Source organism: Chiloscyllium plagiosum, unplaced genomic scaffold (genome assembly GCF_037043375.1).
Source record: "Chiloscyllium plagiosum isolate Xiang-an unplaced genomic scaffold, Cpla_swu_hap1 HiC_scaffold_2, whole genome shotgun sequence".
NCBI classification, from domain to species: domain Eukaryota; kingdom Metazoa; phylum Chordata; class Chondrichthyes; order Orectolobiformes; family Hemiscylliidae; genus Chiloscyllium; species Chiloscyllium plagiosum.
This window is the reverse complement of record NW_028270140.1, coordinates 43,850,731-43,870,377: the sequence shown is the minus strand read 5'-3', so window position 1 is coordinate 43,870,377 and position 19,647 is coordinate 43,850,731. Positions and strand designations below refer to the sequence as shown.

The following is a 19,647-nucleotide window of genomic DNA, read 5'->3' as shown; positions in this document are numbered from 1 at the left end:
TTTCAGTGTACCAAGACATGATAAGACTAGTACAACAGTTGCTCTGTTCAAGAGAGTGTTTCAAGACTTCATTCTGGTCATTTCAGCATTTAGAGTTCTAGAATTTTGGAACTTTCTTCCCCTGCCCCTCTACTTTGATGTCACTGTTTCCCAATTCAAAAGACGTCTTAAAACAAAACTTTGCAACAACTTTTATGACTTCCCCAAACTCTTCGCTTACTTTAACTTTGGGTTTGAACTGCTTTTGTAAAATGACTTATGATGTTTATTATTTTTAAAAATATTCAATCGCAAACTATCTAGTCCTACAGCAGCAGCTGTAAATACATCTAACTCTACACATATCAATGCTTTTACATCAACCTATTGTTGTGTTATAATTAATCAGAATTACATGAAGGAACACGAACAAATACTAATATTAATATGTCAATTTCAGTAGTGTATTTCATCATGTCCTTATTGTGAACCACATGCTTACATATATACAAGTAAGTATCTATATGTTTCTTCTGGTCATTTGATAGCAATGGCACTTTGTAGGTGGTTTATTGACCTTCAACCTTTATAAGTAATGTTGGAAAACTCAGTGCCACTACTTCACAATGGAGTATTATGGTAAGGGGCTTGATGTTTAATATGCCACAGTGACCAATAAAGCCACATTAATTAAAAAAAAGTCATTCTTAAAAGAGCATAAATGGATCAAATTAAAGATAGGGCCATACACATGGGCCAAATGTTGAAGCTAAAATATTACAAAAAAATCAAAAGTTCAAAGTTTGTGAGAAGATTCAAAAGTTTAAATTTAGATGACAATGACCACAAAATGAAAATTGCTTTTCCAGACTTAGTTCTGTTTTTCAACAAATTTTATTAATCATACTGCTAAAATGTGACTAAACAATGAGTAATTTTAGATGGAGTTACATTGGAGTAGGACAGTTGCAATCCTTGCTGGTTTCAATGTTTGCTGGCTGTTGGTGTGAAAGGGAGAATCACAATGATGACCCGTGATAGAATGCTCAGTGACAAAATGCTACTGCAGGATTTCTGTGTTAATTTATTCATGGTTCACATGCTAACTGTAGTGATTGTAGCAAGGTCAGCCAAGTGGACCTCCTAGAATATGAATTCCCTATTTGGGGCTATTAATCTGGTCCTGACACTGAAAACTGGCTCTGAGGGAGCTGGATCAGCATCAAGGACTTCCATGTGTAAATAAAGGATGACTAGGTAACAGGATACTGATCTCTGTGGTGTTATTTCATTAATGTTGTAGTCAGCTTCTGATGTGGTTTGATAGTGAATTCTGGCCTCTCATCATTAACCCCCATCCTTCAGCTCCCATCAGCTCATGAAACTCAGGTCAAGAAAAGCCTCAAGAATTTTCCACACAGTTTCTCCAACTTTAATCCAGCTTGGCATCACCACAGGAAATGTGAGCAGAGCTACAAGCTGTCAGGAACAAATTACTTGAACAGTCATTTGTGAGCATTTTTATATGACTAACATTGATGCATCTGAGAAATAAATAATCTGCAACTTCCAACAGAGAAAAATGTTGAATGCTTTCCTTAATGAAGATTTTCCAAACCCAGTGACAGGTATTCTTGAACAGTGCACTGCCTGACAGCAGCAAGCTTTGCATTACAGAAGCCATCCTAGAGTTCTCAGCTGTTTGGTCAATGTATTTTCAATACCTGAAATGCAAATATTCAGTTTACCCATCAATATCTTTAAACTGTACGGTCTCTATTTTATTGCAATGTGCTTTGAAATAGCAATTTTCCATTATTTCTAGTTTGAATTTTTTTTTCTTTATTTGTTCATGAGATGTGGGTGTTGCTGGCTAGGCAGCATTTATTACCCACCTACTTGCTTAGACACACTCCTTATTGTCCTAATTGCCCAGACAGCAGTTAAGAGTCAACCACATTGCTGTGGGTTTGGAGTCACATGTAGATCAGACAAAGTAAGGATGGCATTTTCCTTCCCTAAAGGACATTAGTGAACCAGATGGGTTTTTCCGACAATCAGCAATTATTTCATGGTCATCATTAAAGTCTTAATGCCACTTTCTTTTAATTGAATTCAAATCCCATCATTTGCAATGGCAGGATTCAAACCCTCATCCACAGAACATTACCTGGATCTATGAATTAACAGTCCAGTAATAATAGGCTGGGAATTGGTTTGCAGAGCAGTGTGATGCCAACAGCATGGGTTCAAATCCCATCACTGGTTTGAGGTTACCATGAAGGGCTCTCCTTCTCAACCTTTTCCCTCTCCTGAGGTCTGGTGTTCTACAGGTTAATTCACCACCAGTTGCTTCTCTCTAATGAGAGAGCAGCCCCTATGGTCTGGTAAGACTATAGCGACACAACAATAATAAGCCATTGCCTCACCTTAAATGTGGCTTTATTGATCTCTGATATAATTTGTTGTTTTATGCATTTAGCAATTAACTCTGAGTGTGCAAGGTTGTTCTGTAGACAAAAGCAAGAGCTTTTAGTTATGACAGTCTAAATCGAGATTTATATGTATCCTTTAAAAATACGGTTCTTACTGTAGGCAACCTATTATCACGTTAGGTGTGAGGTAAAACATAGAAAAGAAAAAACATTTATTGAAGCCAGTGACAGTTCATTATCGATGTGGAGTTCTGCATGCAAAAATGAATTATTTCCATTGATATAAGAAATGTTACTGGACTTCTTCCAGTGAATTCTTCAAGGAAATGCTTGTTAAACATGCTAATGATTTTTATTTGTTTTCAATGACAAATATTGTAATGTTAAAATGAACTACTTTTTGCAGCAGCGATTATGAATTTTGGCATGCAGATTCACTGAATAATTAAAAATACATTACTTTAATAAATTTGAATCAATACATTTTAGACAGTTTTTTTTGTCTAATGACTTATTCCCTTTGTTCTGAGTGCCTTTAATTCCACATGCACATGTTAAAAATAATTTTATAATTTTCAGATGTATTTCCATTGGCAGCATATTACTTTACTAGCTACTGTATTCTGACTCATAGTTTATAAAATTATTTATCTACAAGATTTACTGCATTGATATTTTTAAAGGTCAATAGATAATACAAATTGCCTGAAGAAACAACATCAACCTAAATTACATCCTCTAACTGTTGTTTGGGTTCCTATGTCTTCAGTCCAATGGCATTTCTTTTAGATTATGTAGATTCGGTCTGCCAGCACAGTGACCTTTTTACTCGATCTAAAACGAGTATTTATGAGCACATTCAATTGTGTGGCTTTAATGATATGTATATCCTTTAGAAGCTGTAGGTAGCAGAATCCTAACTCTGAATCATTCATAATAATCCAGAAAAAGAGAGGGATAAATCAAAAGGATTTGTTTATTATTATTTAGTATTTAGCTTTTACAATACAATACATCATAGGAAAAGCCCTTCAGCCCACCAAACCTGCGCTGATTCCTAATCCTTATTTAGACCTGCTACTTACTGCCCATACATGATTTGTATCCCTCTGTTCACCTCCCGTTCATGTACTATCAAGATACACTTCAAAAGTTGCTAACATGCCTACTTCCACCACCTCCACTGGCAGCGCATTCCAGGCACTCACCACCTTCTGTGTGAAACATTTTCTCCACGCCTCTCCCCTAAACTTTCTCCCCTCACCTTGACCCTATGCTCTTTTGTAGTTGACCTTGTCAACCTGAGAAAAAGCCTCTGACTATCCATCCTATTTAGGATTTGGAGACGCCGGTGTTGGACTGGGGTGTACAAAGTTAAAAATCACACAACACCAGATTATAGTCCAACAGGTTTATTTGGAAGCTCTAGCTTTAGGAGCATTGCTCCTTCAAAGGAGCAGTTGTTTGAAAGCTAGTGTTTCCAAACAAACCTGTTGGACTATAACCATTGTTGTGTGATTTTTAACTTTGTACACCGTATTTATGTGTCACACAATTTTGTAGACCTCTAACAGGTCACCCCTCAGCCTCTGTCTTTCCAGTGAAAACAATTCAAATTTATCTGACCTCTCCTCATAACTAAAACCTTCCAGACCAAACAACATCCTGGTATACCTTCTCTGCACTCTCTCCAAAGTATCCACATACTGTGGATAGTGTGGTGACTAGAACTGCATGCAATGTTCCAAATGTGGGCTAACTAAAGTTTGATACAGCTGTAACATAACTTGCCATCTTTTGAAATATCTTTGTCAACTGAGAAATATTCACGGTTCATGGTTCATGATTCATGGTTACCAAAGCGCATAACATGACAACTATTACAATAATTTGAAAGTACTTCTTTAATTTTGAAAAATTTTGAGATCTCTTGAGGATGTAAAAAAAATCAATATATATGAGGCACTCGCTCTCTTTTTGAGCAACTCACAGCATTTGTTTTGTTATATGCTGCTCGTTTAAAAATAAAGTCATTCTCTGCCAGGCATAAAAGCCAAAGGTACTGTCTAGTCTAGATCAAGTAGGTCAAAGTTTTACAGTTGGCTGATCTCAGGGAAAAATGTTTGCAAAGCAATTTATGAAAATCAAGTATACAAGGTTATATTTGTATTTCAGATATGAAATATTCAATGTGGATAGTATGAAAATATCATAATAGTTGGAACCAACATTGTTATCCATTTATTTCAGTATCAGTGATCTTTAACCATCTGCATTTTCAGCTGTTGCATGTCCAGTTTCTTCCCTAATTGATATTATTTCACAACCTACTTTTAAAATTACTCGATGCTCCCATCAATTTGCAGAAAGATATTAAACAATTACAATAAAAAGAAAGTTTTGTAATAATTAGAGAGCTACAAGAAAGATAGAATCACCAATTGTTTGCTGATATAGTCTAAAATATTAAAAGGATAATTTTTTAATAGATAATACATTTTATCATGACATCATTCACAATATAGGAAGCTTGGCCATGACCCACTGGCATTATAACACAATACAGTGAACAGTGATTTATGGTTTTACATATAAAAGGTCACAGAATCATTATTTTGTCAACAGCTAATAAATGCATGGAATAAAAGACAAAGATTTCAATGGAGAAGTTTTTCATTTTTCTTCATGCTGCGTTTGATTACCTGTATGTTCTAGTGTGACAGACGGCACTGGTATTATGTACACTGTATCTTAATACCAATGATGTTCATTGGTTTCAAATAAGACACTAGATTTACTCTGCAGCCATTAGTGGCTGTAAAAACAACCCCGCAGTTCCCAGTACGCAAACTAAAACAAATACCCACAGGAATATTCGGTCAATTACCATCGCCACATATTTCCAATCATCTTCCACCTGCAAAATATAAACAGAGCACAGTATTGCCAACCTTCTTATTAGAAAAATGCACAGTTAATAACCAAATCCACCCCTCCATAAAGCTTTGATATTAGAAAAAGAATAAAAGATATAGATTAGAAAAGTTAGTTCAGAAGAAACAAAAGTAGCAAAATACAATGTGAACATTTTTATGTAGTTTTATTACTGAAGATAACCTGATTTTCCTGAAAATTTATATCCATCAACATACCCTGTAACACTCTCCAAGATATGGTATATTCTTAATGCTGATATATGGTATTAAAAAAACAAATGAGTAAACAGAAATCACAAAGTATTCTAGTGTGTAGTCATGGCTATAATGTTGAGAAATGCAGCAAGATCCAACAAACAGCTATGAAATGAATGGCCAGAATTTTATAGGGGGGCGATTAAGAGAGAAATATCGGCTTGGACACCGGGAGAATTCCCTTGATCTTCACTGAATAGGATACTTACCACCCAAAGGGATGGATTTGGCACAGGCTTGACATTGCTTCTGAAAAATGGTACTGTTAACAGTGCAGCACTCTCTCAGTACAGTACAGAGGGTATCATTAGTATTTACCTCTCAGTACTATCACAGACTATTTCTGATCATTTAACAAATGCACAAGAGCCTAGGAACAGGTTGGGGCTATTAAACCTCTTGTACTCCCCTATTCAATAAGTTTGTGGTTGATCAATGACCAATTCTTATGAGTCTCCTGAACATCACCTAAATTTCCAGATTAATAGTCGAGTGAAAATACCACTAGGCCATTGCCTCCTTTTGTCTCCTTAACATCACTTGGAACAGGATTGGCCATTCAGCCCCTTGACTGTGTATTGTACTCAATAGGATCATAATTGACCTGTGGCTTAACTCCATATACCTGCCTTTGGGCTATATCCCTTAATACCTTTGCTTAACAAAAAAAAACTTTTTGTGAAAGAGAATTCCAAATGTCCACCACTCTTTCTGTGCAGAAATGTTTCCTAATATTTCTCCTGAATGGTCTGGCCCTAATTATTACACTATGCCCACAAGTCCTATAATCCCCAATCAGTGGAAATAGTTTACCTTTATTTACCCTGTTCTTCTTTGCTAATATCTTGAAGACCACTTAGATCACCCCTTAACCATGTAAATTCTAGAGAAAACAGGCCTAATCTGTATAACCTCTCCTCATAACATGATGCTTGAAAATCAGATATTATTCTTGTAAACCTATGTTGTAGTCCCTCCTAGTTAAATTGGAAATGACACAGTGATATTAGGACTGAAAGACAACCATTTTGACCTGACTTAAAAGAAAATTAGCAAATCATGACAATGTTAGAGTTTAAAGTTTTAAAAGTTGGCTTTCCCCATTGTAGCTTAGACTGCAAACTGAGCTAAAGTAACAGGAATTTATTGCTGAAGTGACACTGATTTAGTTACAATAGTATGGCAGGAAATGATTTGCCCTGAAACAAAACATGTAAACCTATTAGAAATGGGATTTAATTTTTCTTTAGATTAGATTCGCTACAGTGTGGAAACTTTACAATTGGCCCAACCAGCCCTCCAAAGAGTAACCCACCCAGACCCATTTCTCTCTGACTAATACACCTCGCACTATGGGCAACTTAGCATGACCAATTCACCTGGCTTGCACATTCTTGGACTGTGGGAGGAAACCCACACAGACAATGTGCAAACTCCATACAGACAGTTGTCCAAGGCTGGAATCAAACCTGGGACCCTAGAGCTGGGAGGCAGCAGTGCTAACCACTAAGCCACCATGCCGCCCCATGGATCTAAGAGTTCCACCATCAATCCCTCCATGCTGACTCTAAAACACTTTTTTTTTCAGTTCCCAACTGTAAAGTTGTTGCTTTTAAGTCTTCTTTTAATATTGATTTGTTTGCACAGCTCTGGCTGCAAGAGATTCAATTAATTAGTTTTGCTATGTCTTGCTTTGATCCATCTCTGTCATCATACCATTGTTGCAATCAACTTCGAAAGGAAAATCTACTGAATCAACAAAGAAGTTCATCTCTCTATTCAGGAAAATGTTCCTTTACAATTAAGAGTAACTCCTGTGAACTGTTGAGAATCAGACAAATCCGAGGTAAAGATTAACCACATAAAGAAGATAACAAAACTTGCCCACATTTTCTTTTCTATTTTAAATCCAAGTTTTCTTAGACCATGTAAAAATCGAAAAAACTGCAGAAACTATAAATCAGAGACAAAAATAGAATTGTCTGGCAGCATCTGTGGAGAGAAGAGGAAAAGTCACTCGACCTGAAATATTCAACTTTGATTTCACCATAGATGCTGTCAGAACTGCTGAGCATTTCCAGCAATTCCTATTTTTGTGGTTCTTTTAAGCATTTTCTGACTATAAATATGTGCACAAGTTCCTTTACTTCAGAATATTTTATATTGCCTTGCCCTAAAAACTGTCAGTTTGGCTCAACCGTACATTCCCACTTTAGGCTTGGGTGCTTGGGTTCAATGTTCACACTATTACCTTAAGTGCATAATTCATGCTGACACATCAATGCAGCGCTGCACTTTCTAAAAAACTGACTAAGAGGCTTTATACCGAGTCTGTGGAATCTTAACTCCTGTGTGCTCTCTCAGGTGGACATAAACAATCCCAATGTCATGAGTTGAGGCAGAGCAATAAGGACACCCCACCAGTATTTAACAATCAACCAATATCATTTACCTGACCATTCACTCATCTGAGGGATCTTGTCGCGTTTGAATTGCTGTTGTGTTTCCCAACTTTAAAACAGTGACTACACTTCAAAAGTAGTTGATTGGCCGTAAGGTGCTTCAGAATCTTCTGAAATCTTGCAAGGCAATACCTAAATGTACACTCTTTCCTTAAAGCATACAGTAAATGTGTAAATACGAGCAGTTTGAAATGTACGGACCTTTGCACAAGAAACAAGAGTTGGCCACGTGGCTCTTTGAGCTTGCTCTGCCATCCAGTAAGATCATGGCTGATCTGATTTCAATTTCATCTCTGCACTCTTACATGATGTGGAGTTGCTGGTGTTGGACTGGGGTGGACAAAGTCAGAAGTTACAAGACACCTGATTATAATCCAACAGGTTTATTTGAAATCATTAGCTTTCGAAGCGCTGCTCCTTTGTCAGGTGGGTTTTCACCTGATGAAGGAGCAATGCTCCAAAAGCTTATGATTTCAAATAAACCTGTTGGACTCTAACCCGGTGTCATGTGACATCTGACTACATTCTTGAATACCCCTTATAATCTTTCATCCCCTCAGTTATCTAAATTTATTGAAATGTGGTTAGAATTGCTCCCATCAAGATTGATGGGCCAATATGTGTTCACAACTAAAGTGTTGTTTTTCTTGGTGATATTAAATAAGTAAGTCGGCCTTGTTATATTTGTGAAAAGAGCAAGCTCAACCACATTAACTTCTATTTAAGGTAGTCAACAATGACATTAGGACTTATAGAATCAAGTGAAAGTGACATAATTTGGTAATGAAATTTCCCAAGAATATAAATAAATAGATACAATACCTGTAAATCATAAAGTATAAAGTAAATATGTATTTAAAAAAGACATGAGGATATAAATAACAGAGGAGTATTGCAGATGTTTGGAAATGAAGTTAAATTCTCAGTGCTTGTGTGACTTATAGCTCAGTAGTAAAATAGCACTAGATTGTGGGTACTTACATGGATTTTAATTTGATTTTGGTGACTCGGGGCAGATTGCAACTGACCAAGGTTATATTTCTACAATCCATGAAGAATACTAAAATTATTTATTGCTTGGAAGCATGAATATGATGCATACTGCCAAGTTTTGCTTTTCAAATGGGAGTGCATTTTATTCTGCCTCTGACTGAATTATGCATGGGGAGAAATTGCAGGAACTTCCTATTGGAATAACATAAATTAGGGATTTTGGGAACCAGATCTTGTGTGTGCTATTGACATTCCAGCCTGGGTACATGAACTGCAAAGGGTATAAGTAGGATTCACAGAATGACACCAGAACTAAGAGGCTGCAACAGTCATGAAGAATTTAATGAGCTGAGGTTCTTTTTTACCTTAGGAACGAGAAGGTTTGTTGTTATCTTATAGGCATTCAAAACATTATGAAAGGATTTGGTAGAGAAAATATGTGGGGAAACCAAACTAGCAGTCATAAATATTATTATGCACTATTGAATTCAATAGGGAATGCGGGAGAAACCTTTGTATCCAGTAAGTGGTTAAAATAGGAACTTGATACCACAAGTAATTGAGACAAATAGCATTGATTAATTTAAGGACAGCATAAATACCAGTATGAACCATTTGGGCCAAATGGCTGATTTTTCTGCTGCTAATTCTTTGTACAGCAATTTCTACAAAAGAAACAAACAGTGTCGCTGTTGAAGGGACATTATTTATTGCTTATTACTTGTCCATCCAGCCAAGACATAATCAGATGTCCACTCACCTCTCTGGCAGCATTCTGGCTCCTTGTGTTCTCTGCAATATACTTGACATTCTCTATAGCCTGTCGGATTTCAGGAGAAAGGAGTGAGACACCGAACAGAGTCTCAAATGGTGGGCTGATATATCTGGAAATGTTACAGGAAGCATCATCACTGGGCTGTTTGCAGTACTGGCAGGGAAATTTTGGCTGGTCTTTGTTAACCTTGAAATCGCTTTGTTCCATATAGCTGGCACAATTTGTTTGGAGATGGTTAGCTTTCCTTTGCCTGTTCCTAGAGTTTTCAGCTTGCTTTTCATCTAAAGGCCTTTTCATCAACATCACTCTGGGTAAGAAGTGCAGGAAGACCCTCCGAACCCACCTTGGCATGGTGTGAGTAGTTGGAGTTCGATAGTGGACATTTAGAACAAATACAGTTATAACAATGGACAGAGTGACAAAGATCATTGTAAATAAAAGGTATTCGCCAATCAGAGGAATCACCAGAGAGGTAGAAGGGATGGTTTCAGTGATAACCAACAAAAATACTGTCAAGGAGAGGAGTACAGATATACACAAAGTGACCTTCTCGCCACAGTCAGAGGGTAGATAAAAAACTAACACAGTCAGAAAGGATATCAACAGGCAAGGAATGATCAGGTTGATTGTGTAGAACAAGGGAAGTCTTCGTATGTAGAATGAGTAAGTGATGTCCACATAAATAGCTTCACAACAATTATACTTAATGTCATGTTTATATCCAGGAGCATCAATGATTTCCCATTCGCCACTCTCCCAAAAATCTTTCAAGTTTACTTTGGACCCAATGATCGCAAGGTCAATTTTGGCTTTATCATAGGTCCAGGATCCAAATTTCATCGAACAGTTCTGATAGTCAAAAGGAAAATAAGTGATGTCCATTGGACAGGAGCTTTTAAAAATGGCAGGAGGTATCCAAGTAACAGTTCCGTCATATTTGAGTAACGCTTTTGTTTTGTCCTCAACTTGAAAATCTCCCACTGCGCTGCAAAGGAAAAGGGTCCAAAAGTGGTTAATACATCAAGAAAATATCAGGAGAAACAGTATTGGGTCTGTTTTACTGGTCATGTGAAACTCACTTGTTGTACAGCACAATGTCTGGTTTCCATATGTGGTCAGAGGGAACTCTGATGGATTCGATCCCATCATAGTCAACTGGGTTCCATCGCAGTTTGTAATCATTCCAGATCTGTTGAAAATAACAGGGGACAAATTGGTCATATTGCATTCATTATAAAGATAAATGCATTGTCATTTGATCATCAACAATGTACTTTTGAGGCATGACCTGCTGTTAGCTTACTAGAATGCTTAAATGCTGGATTTACATGTGTAACAATCACTAACGCATAACGAGTTCTTTCATCAAAACTGTTGTGAACTCAAAAGATTAACTCATTTCTTGCTGCAGAGATGCTGCCATATTTGCAAAGTGGTCCTAGTGCTTTCTGGGTCTTTTTTTATAGGACCTGCAGTATTATACCTTTGTCGTAAAATATTCTGGCAATCTGAATGCAATCTTACATTAAAATCTGAACGCGGAAGGAGGCTATTTTGCCTATTGTGGATGTGCTGGCTCTTTGAAAGGTCACTAGAAATAATGCCACTCCCCTGCTCTTTCTCTATAACTAGGCATATTTTTACTCTGAATCATCATTAACTCCGATGATGCAAGCTCAACGAGCTGTTTGTGCTACACACGTACCTACCTACTGCCACTCTGAAACAGGCAAATCGTAAAAAGTGCAGTGTCCCAGGGGAACACAGTGGGTCCCATACAAGTGAGATTTTAACTCATTCACTAACACAAAGTTAACATCAGGTGGAAAGAACCAGCGTTTTTGCTGTAACTGTTGTAGATGCAAATCGTAAAGTGCCATGTTTCGGTCTGTATGATCAATATAGGCTGCGATGATTTACGTCAAGATTAGAGTGGTGCTGGAAAAGCACAGCATGTCAGGCAGCATCCGAGGAGTAGGAAAATCGACGCTTCGGGCAAAAGCCCTTCAACAGGATGTAAGGGCTGGGAAAGGGGGTAAGTGAATAGCTAAAACTGGTGTGGTTCACTTTACTAAGAAACTAGATAAGCGTACATGAGCCCGAAACAGATGTTGCATTTACTTATCAGGGATAGGATCGCTTTTGTATCATTTACATGGCACCACTTACATGTCGCAGCCAAAGGTTAGTTTCCATGATCTGGTTGACCTCGTCCTATCAAAAAAAGGGATGGAAACAAAGCGGATTACACTTGAGAACAACAGATCTGTCCATACGCACACGTGCCATCAAGTTCTGATACAAGGCACAATCCCAGCTTCCAGCCCTTACCACTTTGACCAGCTGTGAGATGGAAATCTCGAACTGTACAGTCACCGGGTCAGACACATTCTCCACCGGCCTGATGTGCTGGTTATATCGGCGAAAAATCCTCCGGAACAGCCTATCCTCCGCTTTGGAGGAAAAGCAACCTTAACACACACACACATATACAGAAAGAGAAATATTCTAAATAGCCAGAATATAAATTGCAACACATCTTTAAATTTGTAAAGAATATCAACATTGTATGCAATAATCTATTTTATACTTTTGATCAGTTTACAAGCTGTATTTTTAATTGTGCCATGTCCTTACCCTGCATAAATAAAGGCAAGACAATGAAGATTAATGGATGCGGTTTCCTAATAGCTGTCATCTGTGCGGAAACGGCTGTATTTGCTGCAAGTCGAGAATCGCTCAAGGCAGTTCTGCTCGGAATAGAGCTCCACACGGACTTTCCAGTTGGATGCAGACGGGACACTAGCTCCGGGCTAAGCTTCCTCCTTCAGATTTGAGTCCAGCATTGGGTTCCTCGCCTCCTGTCAGTCACCCTGAAACAACCCCGCCCGCGATCCGCCTCCTCCCCTCCCAGCGTCAGTGCAGTACAAACTGCAGGGCTGGAAGAGGCGACCCAGGGGAATAGCTCTAATCACATACACACACACTAGAGACAAAAACAAATTCCTGCAGGGAATGTCTTACTCCTGAATTTCCAAGCTAAAATTACTGAACTTCATATATTTCAGATTTTCCTGCCGTCTGGAAGTTGGTTTACCCTGAAAAAATTCCAATCCGTCAATATGAAGTTGCAACTCGGTCCCACAGATAGCGAGTGTGGATGGAGGTGGTAAGTAACCTGAGTACCTCACCCACAGTGCCCAGGTTAGTGAACCGTTCAGTGGTCTGTGCAGCAGAAGAAAGGTGAGGCACCCCCATTCTTTCACTCCCATCCACCGTGGTCACCACATTTCATTGAAAGACACCGAAAGACACAGGTCTGCAGTTAATTTAGTTGTTCCACAGAAAGCATCAAGCCTTATTCTATTGCTATTTCACTTTTACAAGGAAAGGATTTTCACAGAGCTAGGGAGTGCAAAGTGTAGGTTTTGGAGGGGGTGGGGGTTGATGGTAAATTAGATGGTGTTTTCAAAACATCTGATTTCCTGTAATTAAAAGCTAAAGCAATAGGCTGGCAAGTTGATGCCTGCCAAGATTCAGAGCTGCAAATGTTGAGGGTCATAGTCACCATCGCTCCATAGTTAAGGTTCTGTGACATGTGGACCTAGACTTTATGTCATTCCCAAGCTAGCCACATTGTTGGTCAGTGGTCTGCAATCATTGTACAATCAATTTCTCAGAAAGTTCCTGGAACTTTGCAACATTGTCATGTCCTGGATTTCTGTCCCTCTTATTCATCCAACTCTGCTTTGGTATTAACAGGAAAAGAGCTTACTTAAAATGTAATTTTGAATATTGAGTGCAACGCCAAAAGATGAGAGTGACTTTGTTGCTTCCCAGATGAGCTGATTTGTACTTGATTCAGGTTAGTACCGAATGAGCCTAAGGACCTGTACAGATTATGTAGCGTGCACTTGCAGGAAGCTTGTGTTTGAATATTGGGGATGCGACTACATTTATGTGCATTAGATTGTAGGGTCTCAGTAGAAAGCTAGAGGTTCAGGAACATTGCACTTACACGTGGAACTTACTTTTGCCTGAAAAGTCTGCAAGTGGTTATTCTACAGAATTAATTTGTACCCTGAATTCACAGGAAATTCATGACCATTGTGTTTAAAAACTGAAATCAATGAAGCATTCAGATTTTTACTGTGTGCACCTGCAGGAGACTTGCATGCATGGACTTTGTAACTTGTGGGAGGACCATTTATTATGAACTGCAAAATATTTGGCCAGAGGGACTGACAAACTAATGGTCCTCAAACCTTTTTGTTTGCCATCCTCTTTTCAAATGGATTTTTGATCACTAATGACACCGCATAGTGCTCATAATTTGAAAATGCTGTGTACAAGTGTTTTAATCATTAAGAATTAATTATTTAGAAAACAGTTATTTAAAGATATGGATGAAATTTTTTCCAGCTTCTCATTGCATTCTATTCTTGATGTTTGACAATAATACTCTTAAATCATTCAATAGAAAATCTAAGGTTTTTGTTTCTTTTCAGGAAGAGGTGGATATCATTGAAGAATGCAGTGTTCCAAATGCTCACACAAATCCTATGCAAATAAAAGTGGGAGCGATGAGCCAGCAGATCGCTGAGAGGTTGGCTGAAGGATGGTCTGATACTAGGTTTTGCATCTCCATGAGTGAGAGAGCAGAAAGACAAGAACCTGGAGACTCTGTTTGGCATATTAACTTGCATGGAGCTTTTAAGTCAAATGCATATCGCCTTAAGAAGGAAAAAGATAAATCTGAATGATTATGTGGTGGCAGGATTGAATCCAAACCCTTACCACGCATTCTATATCAGCTGCACAACTCACCCACCCATTAGGCCACACTACCCCATTGCACTTCCTAATTCTCCCTTCCCACATCCACCACCACACCCACCGACTTAGTAAGTACTTTTTACTTTGTTTCCCAGATCCCTCTCATATGTCCATGAGACCTCTGAGAGCCACTGTGATGGATGATTATAAAATATTGAGGAAATTGGAGTATATTGCATTTATATAAGTAACACTCTCAGACCCAAAGTGCCACATTCGGTGCATGCTCAAACATTTAAGAAATTGTAGACTTCTAAAAGTTAAAATCTGAAACTATTGAACTCTTGGTGACCATTAGATTTTTTAAGAAAAGGAAATTGTGGAAACTGTCCAATTGTTGATGTCATTCAAACTGATTCCATAAAACGTATTTAAACAAACGTAAAATACAGTGCAGGTTCTGGTAAGGTTAATTGTTTAAAGTCATTTCAATAATTAATACATTGATTCCTACTACTCCTAAAATGTAGCCAGTAAAATTCTGAACCATGTAAACACAGGAAGTCTTTGTGTGCAGCTCTTCAGTGTGAGGTTAATGATAATTGAGTAAACTGAACTTGGAGCTGAGAGCAATAAATGGGCATAAAACATACAGGATACTCCAACACCAAGAAATGTACTCCTCTTGAGCCAAAACTAACTCTACTTTTAATGCTATCTATTTGCTTTGTGCCAGAATTACGCACATCCTGGGTGGAAATATTTTGGAAATATTATGCACCAAGCACTGTGAAAGGCAATCACATTGTAAATTACACATGATTACATCTGTGGTTCTCACCTCCTGGACCATCCACAAGCAGAATTAACCCTTAAAAATCAGAACAAATTGGCAAACACAGGACACTTTATTTTATATATAGTTATGCACAATTAATGTAATATTCAGACAGTAAAGATCCCTAACTCTACAATGTTCAGCATTTGGATTAAAGAAAATGGTTACATCTTAACTAGATGTTATGAATATTGTGACTGTTCAGAGATATGTTGTTTCAAATCATCATAAAAGTATAATTTTAATAATTATTTAAGGGATTTTTATTGCTAACCAGCTGGTGACCACTTATATTTGATTACTTGTGGCTGGAAATACATCTGCTAAAAATACATATGATTGTCTCATATGTAAAAGCTTGGATGAGTCATATTTTGTGCATGGACTTGTTTACCAAATCATAGATGCTAAGTGCATTCAGGTGTCAGAAACAATTAATATTGATCGTTGAATTGCTAATAGGTGATACAACTTGTCATTTAGGAATCACTGCCTGGCCAATTCTTTGGAAAAGCTATTACTTTCAGCCTTGGGCTTTACTTTGTTTCATGTTGAAACAGATCAGATGAGTTTGTCAGGAAAATTGACCAATGCCTTGAAGCATTGGATGAATAGTCACAGTGTTTATTTAAAACTGAGGTTGGTATAATTATTTGCATGAAAAAAATCAAGATATATTAGGATGTGGCAGGAAAATGGATGTTGGTACATTGGAACACAGCAATATGAGTTGACCATTTAGCTCCTCAGGATGAGAGTGGTGCTGGAAATGCACAGCAGGTGAGGCAGCATCAGAGGAGCAGGAAAATCGACGTTTCGGCAGAAGCCCTTCATCAGGAATCCTGATTAAGGGCTCCTGCCCGAAACGTCGATTTTCCTGCTCCTCGGATGCTGCCTCATCTGCTGTGCATTTCCAGCACCACTCTAATCTTAAGTCTAACCTCCAGCATCTGCAGTCCTCACTTTCACCATTTAGCTCCTCAATCCAGTTCTGCTATTGAAGACGATCATGGCAGATATGTAATGTAACTTCATATACATAAATTTATCTCGTATTATTTAATTAATTTGGCAACAGAAATCTAGCCATCCAAGTGTTACAAGCAGGAGAGAAGAAATAAATTGAAACTAGTATAAATAAATGTCAGTATATCAGCTTCAGTAGGTCATTGATCCGGGGTTAGTGGCAACACTAGCACGATCCAATTTTACAGGGAAGATTGGCAATAAATAGGCTTTTCATCACAAAAGTCCCAAGATGTGAAAATGATCAATATTTGAAATACTTATTTTTTTTTAACCAAATTCATCCCTAGGTTGAGTTTGGGCCTAGCTTCAGCTGCATTGCGGAAATCGACCCAGTGCAGATTCATGGCGGCAATGATGTCAGTGGAGGCAAGATGGTGTTAAAAAACAGTGACATGGTTCCAACGGTGGCAATGGGTCAAAGAGGCTTGAGGCAGGCTGACTGGCTGCTTTATGCTGGTGTTGAACTGAGCATTGTCATTAAAGAGCCCAGATTCAGGCCCGTGCCTGAGGCACTTAATGAGAAGAGCTGTAATGTTGGACTTGTAATTTTATTTCTCTGTTTTGTACCTTTTTATTCTCTGCCTTGGTTTATTTTCTATGTTTTCAAGATAGTGACAACATTATACAACACTTTTCACTATATCTGTAGCAACTACATGTAACAAGTACATGTTGGGAGTTTAGATGTAATTTCCTAGTGATATTCACCACAGCATCTAACCACGCACATAATTCAAGAGGCAACTTTATTTCATCAAAGCACAAATTCCAGTACACCAGAAGTACACACATTGGAAGATATAGACTGTAGGGAAATAGATGGTGACATCTTGCAAAATGTCCAGATTACAGAGGAGGAAGTGCTGGATGTCTTGAAACGGTTAAAGGTGGATAAATCCCCAGGACCTGATCAGGTGTACCCAAGAATTCTGTGGGAAGCTAGAGAAGTGATTGCTGGGCCTCTTGCTGACATATTTGTATCATTGATAGTCACAGGTGAGGTGCCAGAAGACTGGAGGTTGGCAACCATGGTGCCACTGTTTAAGAAGGGCAGTAAAGACAAGCCAGGGAACTACAGACCGGTGAGCCTAACCTCAGTGGTGGGCAAGTTGTTGGAGGGAATTTTGAGGGGCAGGATGTACATGTATTTGGAAAGGCAAGGACTGATTAGGGATAGTCAACATGGCTTTGTGCTTGGGAAATCATGTCTCACAAATTTGATTGAGTTTTTTGAAGAAGTAACAAAGAAGATTGATGAGGGTAGAGTAGTAGATGTGATCTATATGGACTTCAGTAAGGCGTTCGACAAGGTTCCCTATGGGAGACTGATTAACAAGGTTAGATCTCATGGAATAAAGGGAGAACTAGCCATTTTAATACAGAACTGACTCAAAGGTAGAAGACAGAGGTTGGTGGTGGAGGGTTGTTTTTCAGACTGGAGGCCTGTGACTAGTGGAGTGCCACAAGGATCGGTGCTGGGTCCTCTACTTTTTGTCATTTACATAAATGATTTGGATGCGAGCACAAGAGGTACAGTTAGTAACTTTGCAGATGACACCAAAATTGGAGGTGTAGTGGACAGTGAAGAGGGTTATCCCAGATTACAACAGGATCTGGACCAGATGGGCCAATGGGCTGAGAAGTGGCAGGTGGAGTTTAATTCAGATAAATGCGAGGTGCTGCATTTTGGGAAAGCAAATCTTAGCAGGACTTATAGACTTAATGGTAAGGTCCTAGGGAGTGTTGCTGAACAAAGAGACCTTGGAGTGCAGGTTCATAGCTCCTTGAAAGTGGAGTCGCAGGTAGATAGGATAGTGAAGATGGCGTTGGTATGCTTTCTTTTATTGGTCGGAGTATTAAGTACCGGAGTTGGGAGATCATGTTGCGGCTGTACAGGACATTGGTTAGGCCACTGTTGGAATATTGCGTGCAATTCTGGTCTTCTTCCTATTGGAAAGATGTGAAACCTGAAAGGGTTCAGGAAAGATTTACAAGGATGTTGCCAGGGTTGGAGGATTTGAGCTATAGAGAGAGGCTGAACAGGCTGGGGCTGTTTTCCCTGGAGTGTTGGAGGCTGAGGGGTGACCTTATAGAGGCTTACAAAATTGTGAGGGGCATGGATAGGATAAATAGACAAAGTCTGGGGTAGGACAGTCCAGAACTAGAGGGCACAAGTTTAGGGTGAGAGGGGAAAAATATAAAGGAGACCTAAGGGGCAACGTTTTCACGCAGAGGATGGTATGTGTATGGAATGAGCTGCCTGAGGATGTGGTGGAGGCTGGTACAATTGCAACATTTAAGAGGCATTTGGATGGGTATATGAATAGGAAGGGTTTGGAGGGATATGGGCGAGTGCTGGCAGGTGGGACTGGATTGGGTTGGGATATCTGGTCAGCGTGGACAGGTTGGACCGAAGGGTTTGCTTCAATGCTGTACATCTCTATGACTCTATGGCTCTATAATTGCACCTTTTCATGTCCGCAGTGTGGATCAAAAACATCAAACTCCTGAATCAATCACTAATTTCTAGCATTGTCAATTTATGTACCCTTACATACAACGTTAATGCATGCTCAGATTTTGACAGACAGCTTTGCAATATCTATTTTGGCCAAAGAGTCAGTTATTGTCATTCCTCATGGTAAACTGGTTAGCCCAAGATTAGATCACATGGAATAGAGGGAGAACTATCTATTTAGCTCAAAGGTAGAAGATGGTGGAGTGGGGTTGGGGGTGTGCAGTGGTGGAGAGTTGCTTTTCAAACTGGAGGCCTGTGCCCAGTAGTGTGCCACAAGGGTTGGTGCTGGGTCCACTGCTTTTTGTCATTAACATGAATGATTTGGATGTGAACATAGATGGTATAGTTAGTAAGTTGGCAAATGACACTAAAATTGAAGGTTTAGTGGACAGTGAAGAAGGTTACCTCAGAGTACAATGGGATCTTGATCAGATGGGCCAATGGGCTGAGGAGTGGCAGATGGAGTTTAACTTGGATAAATGTGAGATGCTGCATTTTGGAAAGGCAAATCAGGGTAGGACTTATACACTTAATGGTAAAGTCCTGGGGAGTATTGCTCAACGTGGAGAGTTTGGAGTACAGGTTCATAGTTCAGTGAAAGTGGAGTCACAGATAGATAGGATAGTGAAGGTGGCATTTGGAATGCTTGTC

At 38.8% G+C, this 19,647-nt stretch overlaps 1 protein-coding gene across 3 annotated transcripts; it reads right to left on the bottom strand.

The window, feature by feature from the left end:
* Positions 1-1,292: 1,292 nt before the first annotated feature.
* LOC122562498 (neuronal acetylcholine receptor subunit alpha-3) lies at positions 1,293-12,683 on the bottom strand. Of its 3 annotated transcripts, XR_015760136.1 has the most exons (7): positions 12,473-12,683; positions 12,167-12,306; positions 12,005-12,049; positions 10,915-11,024; positions 9,821-10,820; positions 2,409-5,331; positions 1,293-1,703 (listed from the first exon to the last, which is right to left on the bottom strand). XR_015760136.1 is itself a non-coding variant. In XM_043715337.2 (6 exons), exons 1-6 carry the CDS (start codon positions 12,531-12,533, stop codon positions 5,209-5,211), a joined length of 1,479 nt encoding a protein of 492 aa, XP_043571272.1. In that variant the 5' UTR covers positions 12,534-12,683; the 3' UTR covers positions 2,192-5,208. The 3 variants fall into 3 exon arrangements, 2 of the variants coding, with proteins under 2 accessions (XP_043571282.1, XP_043571272.1); XM_043715337.2 differs by lacking the exon at positions 1,293-1,703 and having other exon boundaries at positions 2,192-5,331; XM_043715347.2 differs by lacking the exons at positions 1,293-1,703; positions 12,167-12,306 and having other exon boundaries at positions 2,191-5,331; positions 12,473-12,594.
* Between the last annotated feature and the right edge of the window lie 6,964 nt (positions 12,684-19,647).

Excerpts from the sequence above, each read along its gene's own strand:
- LOC122562498 (XM_043715337.2), bottom strand. The coding sequence starts at position 12,533 with ATGACAGCTATTAGGAAACCGCATCCATTAATCTTCATTGTCTTGCCT. Across the intron at positions 12,307-12,472 it reads CTTGCCTTTATTTATGCAGG|GTTGCTTTTCCTCCAAAGCG; the intron begins GTAAGGACATGG and ends GTGTGTGTTAAG. Across the intron at positions 12,050-12,166 it reads TCTCACAGCTGGTCAAAGTG|GACGAGGTCAACCAGATCAT; the intron begins GTAAGGGCTGGA and ends TTTTTTTGATAG.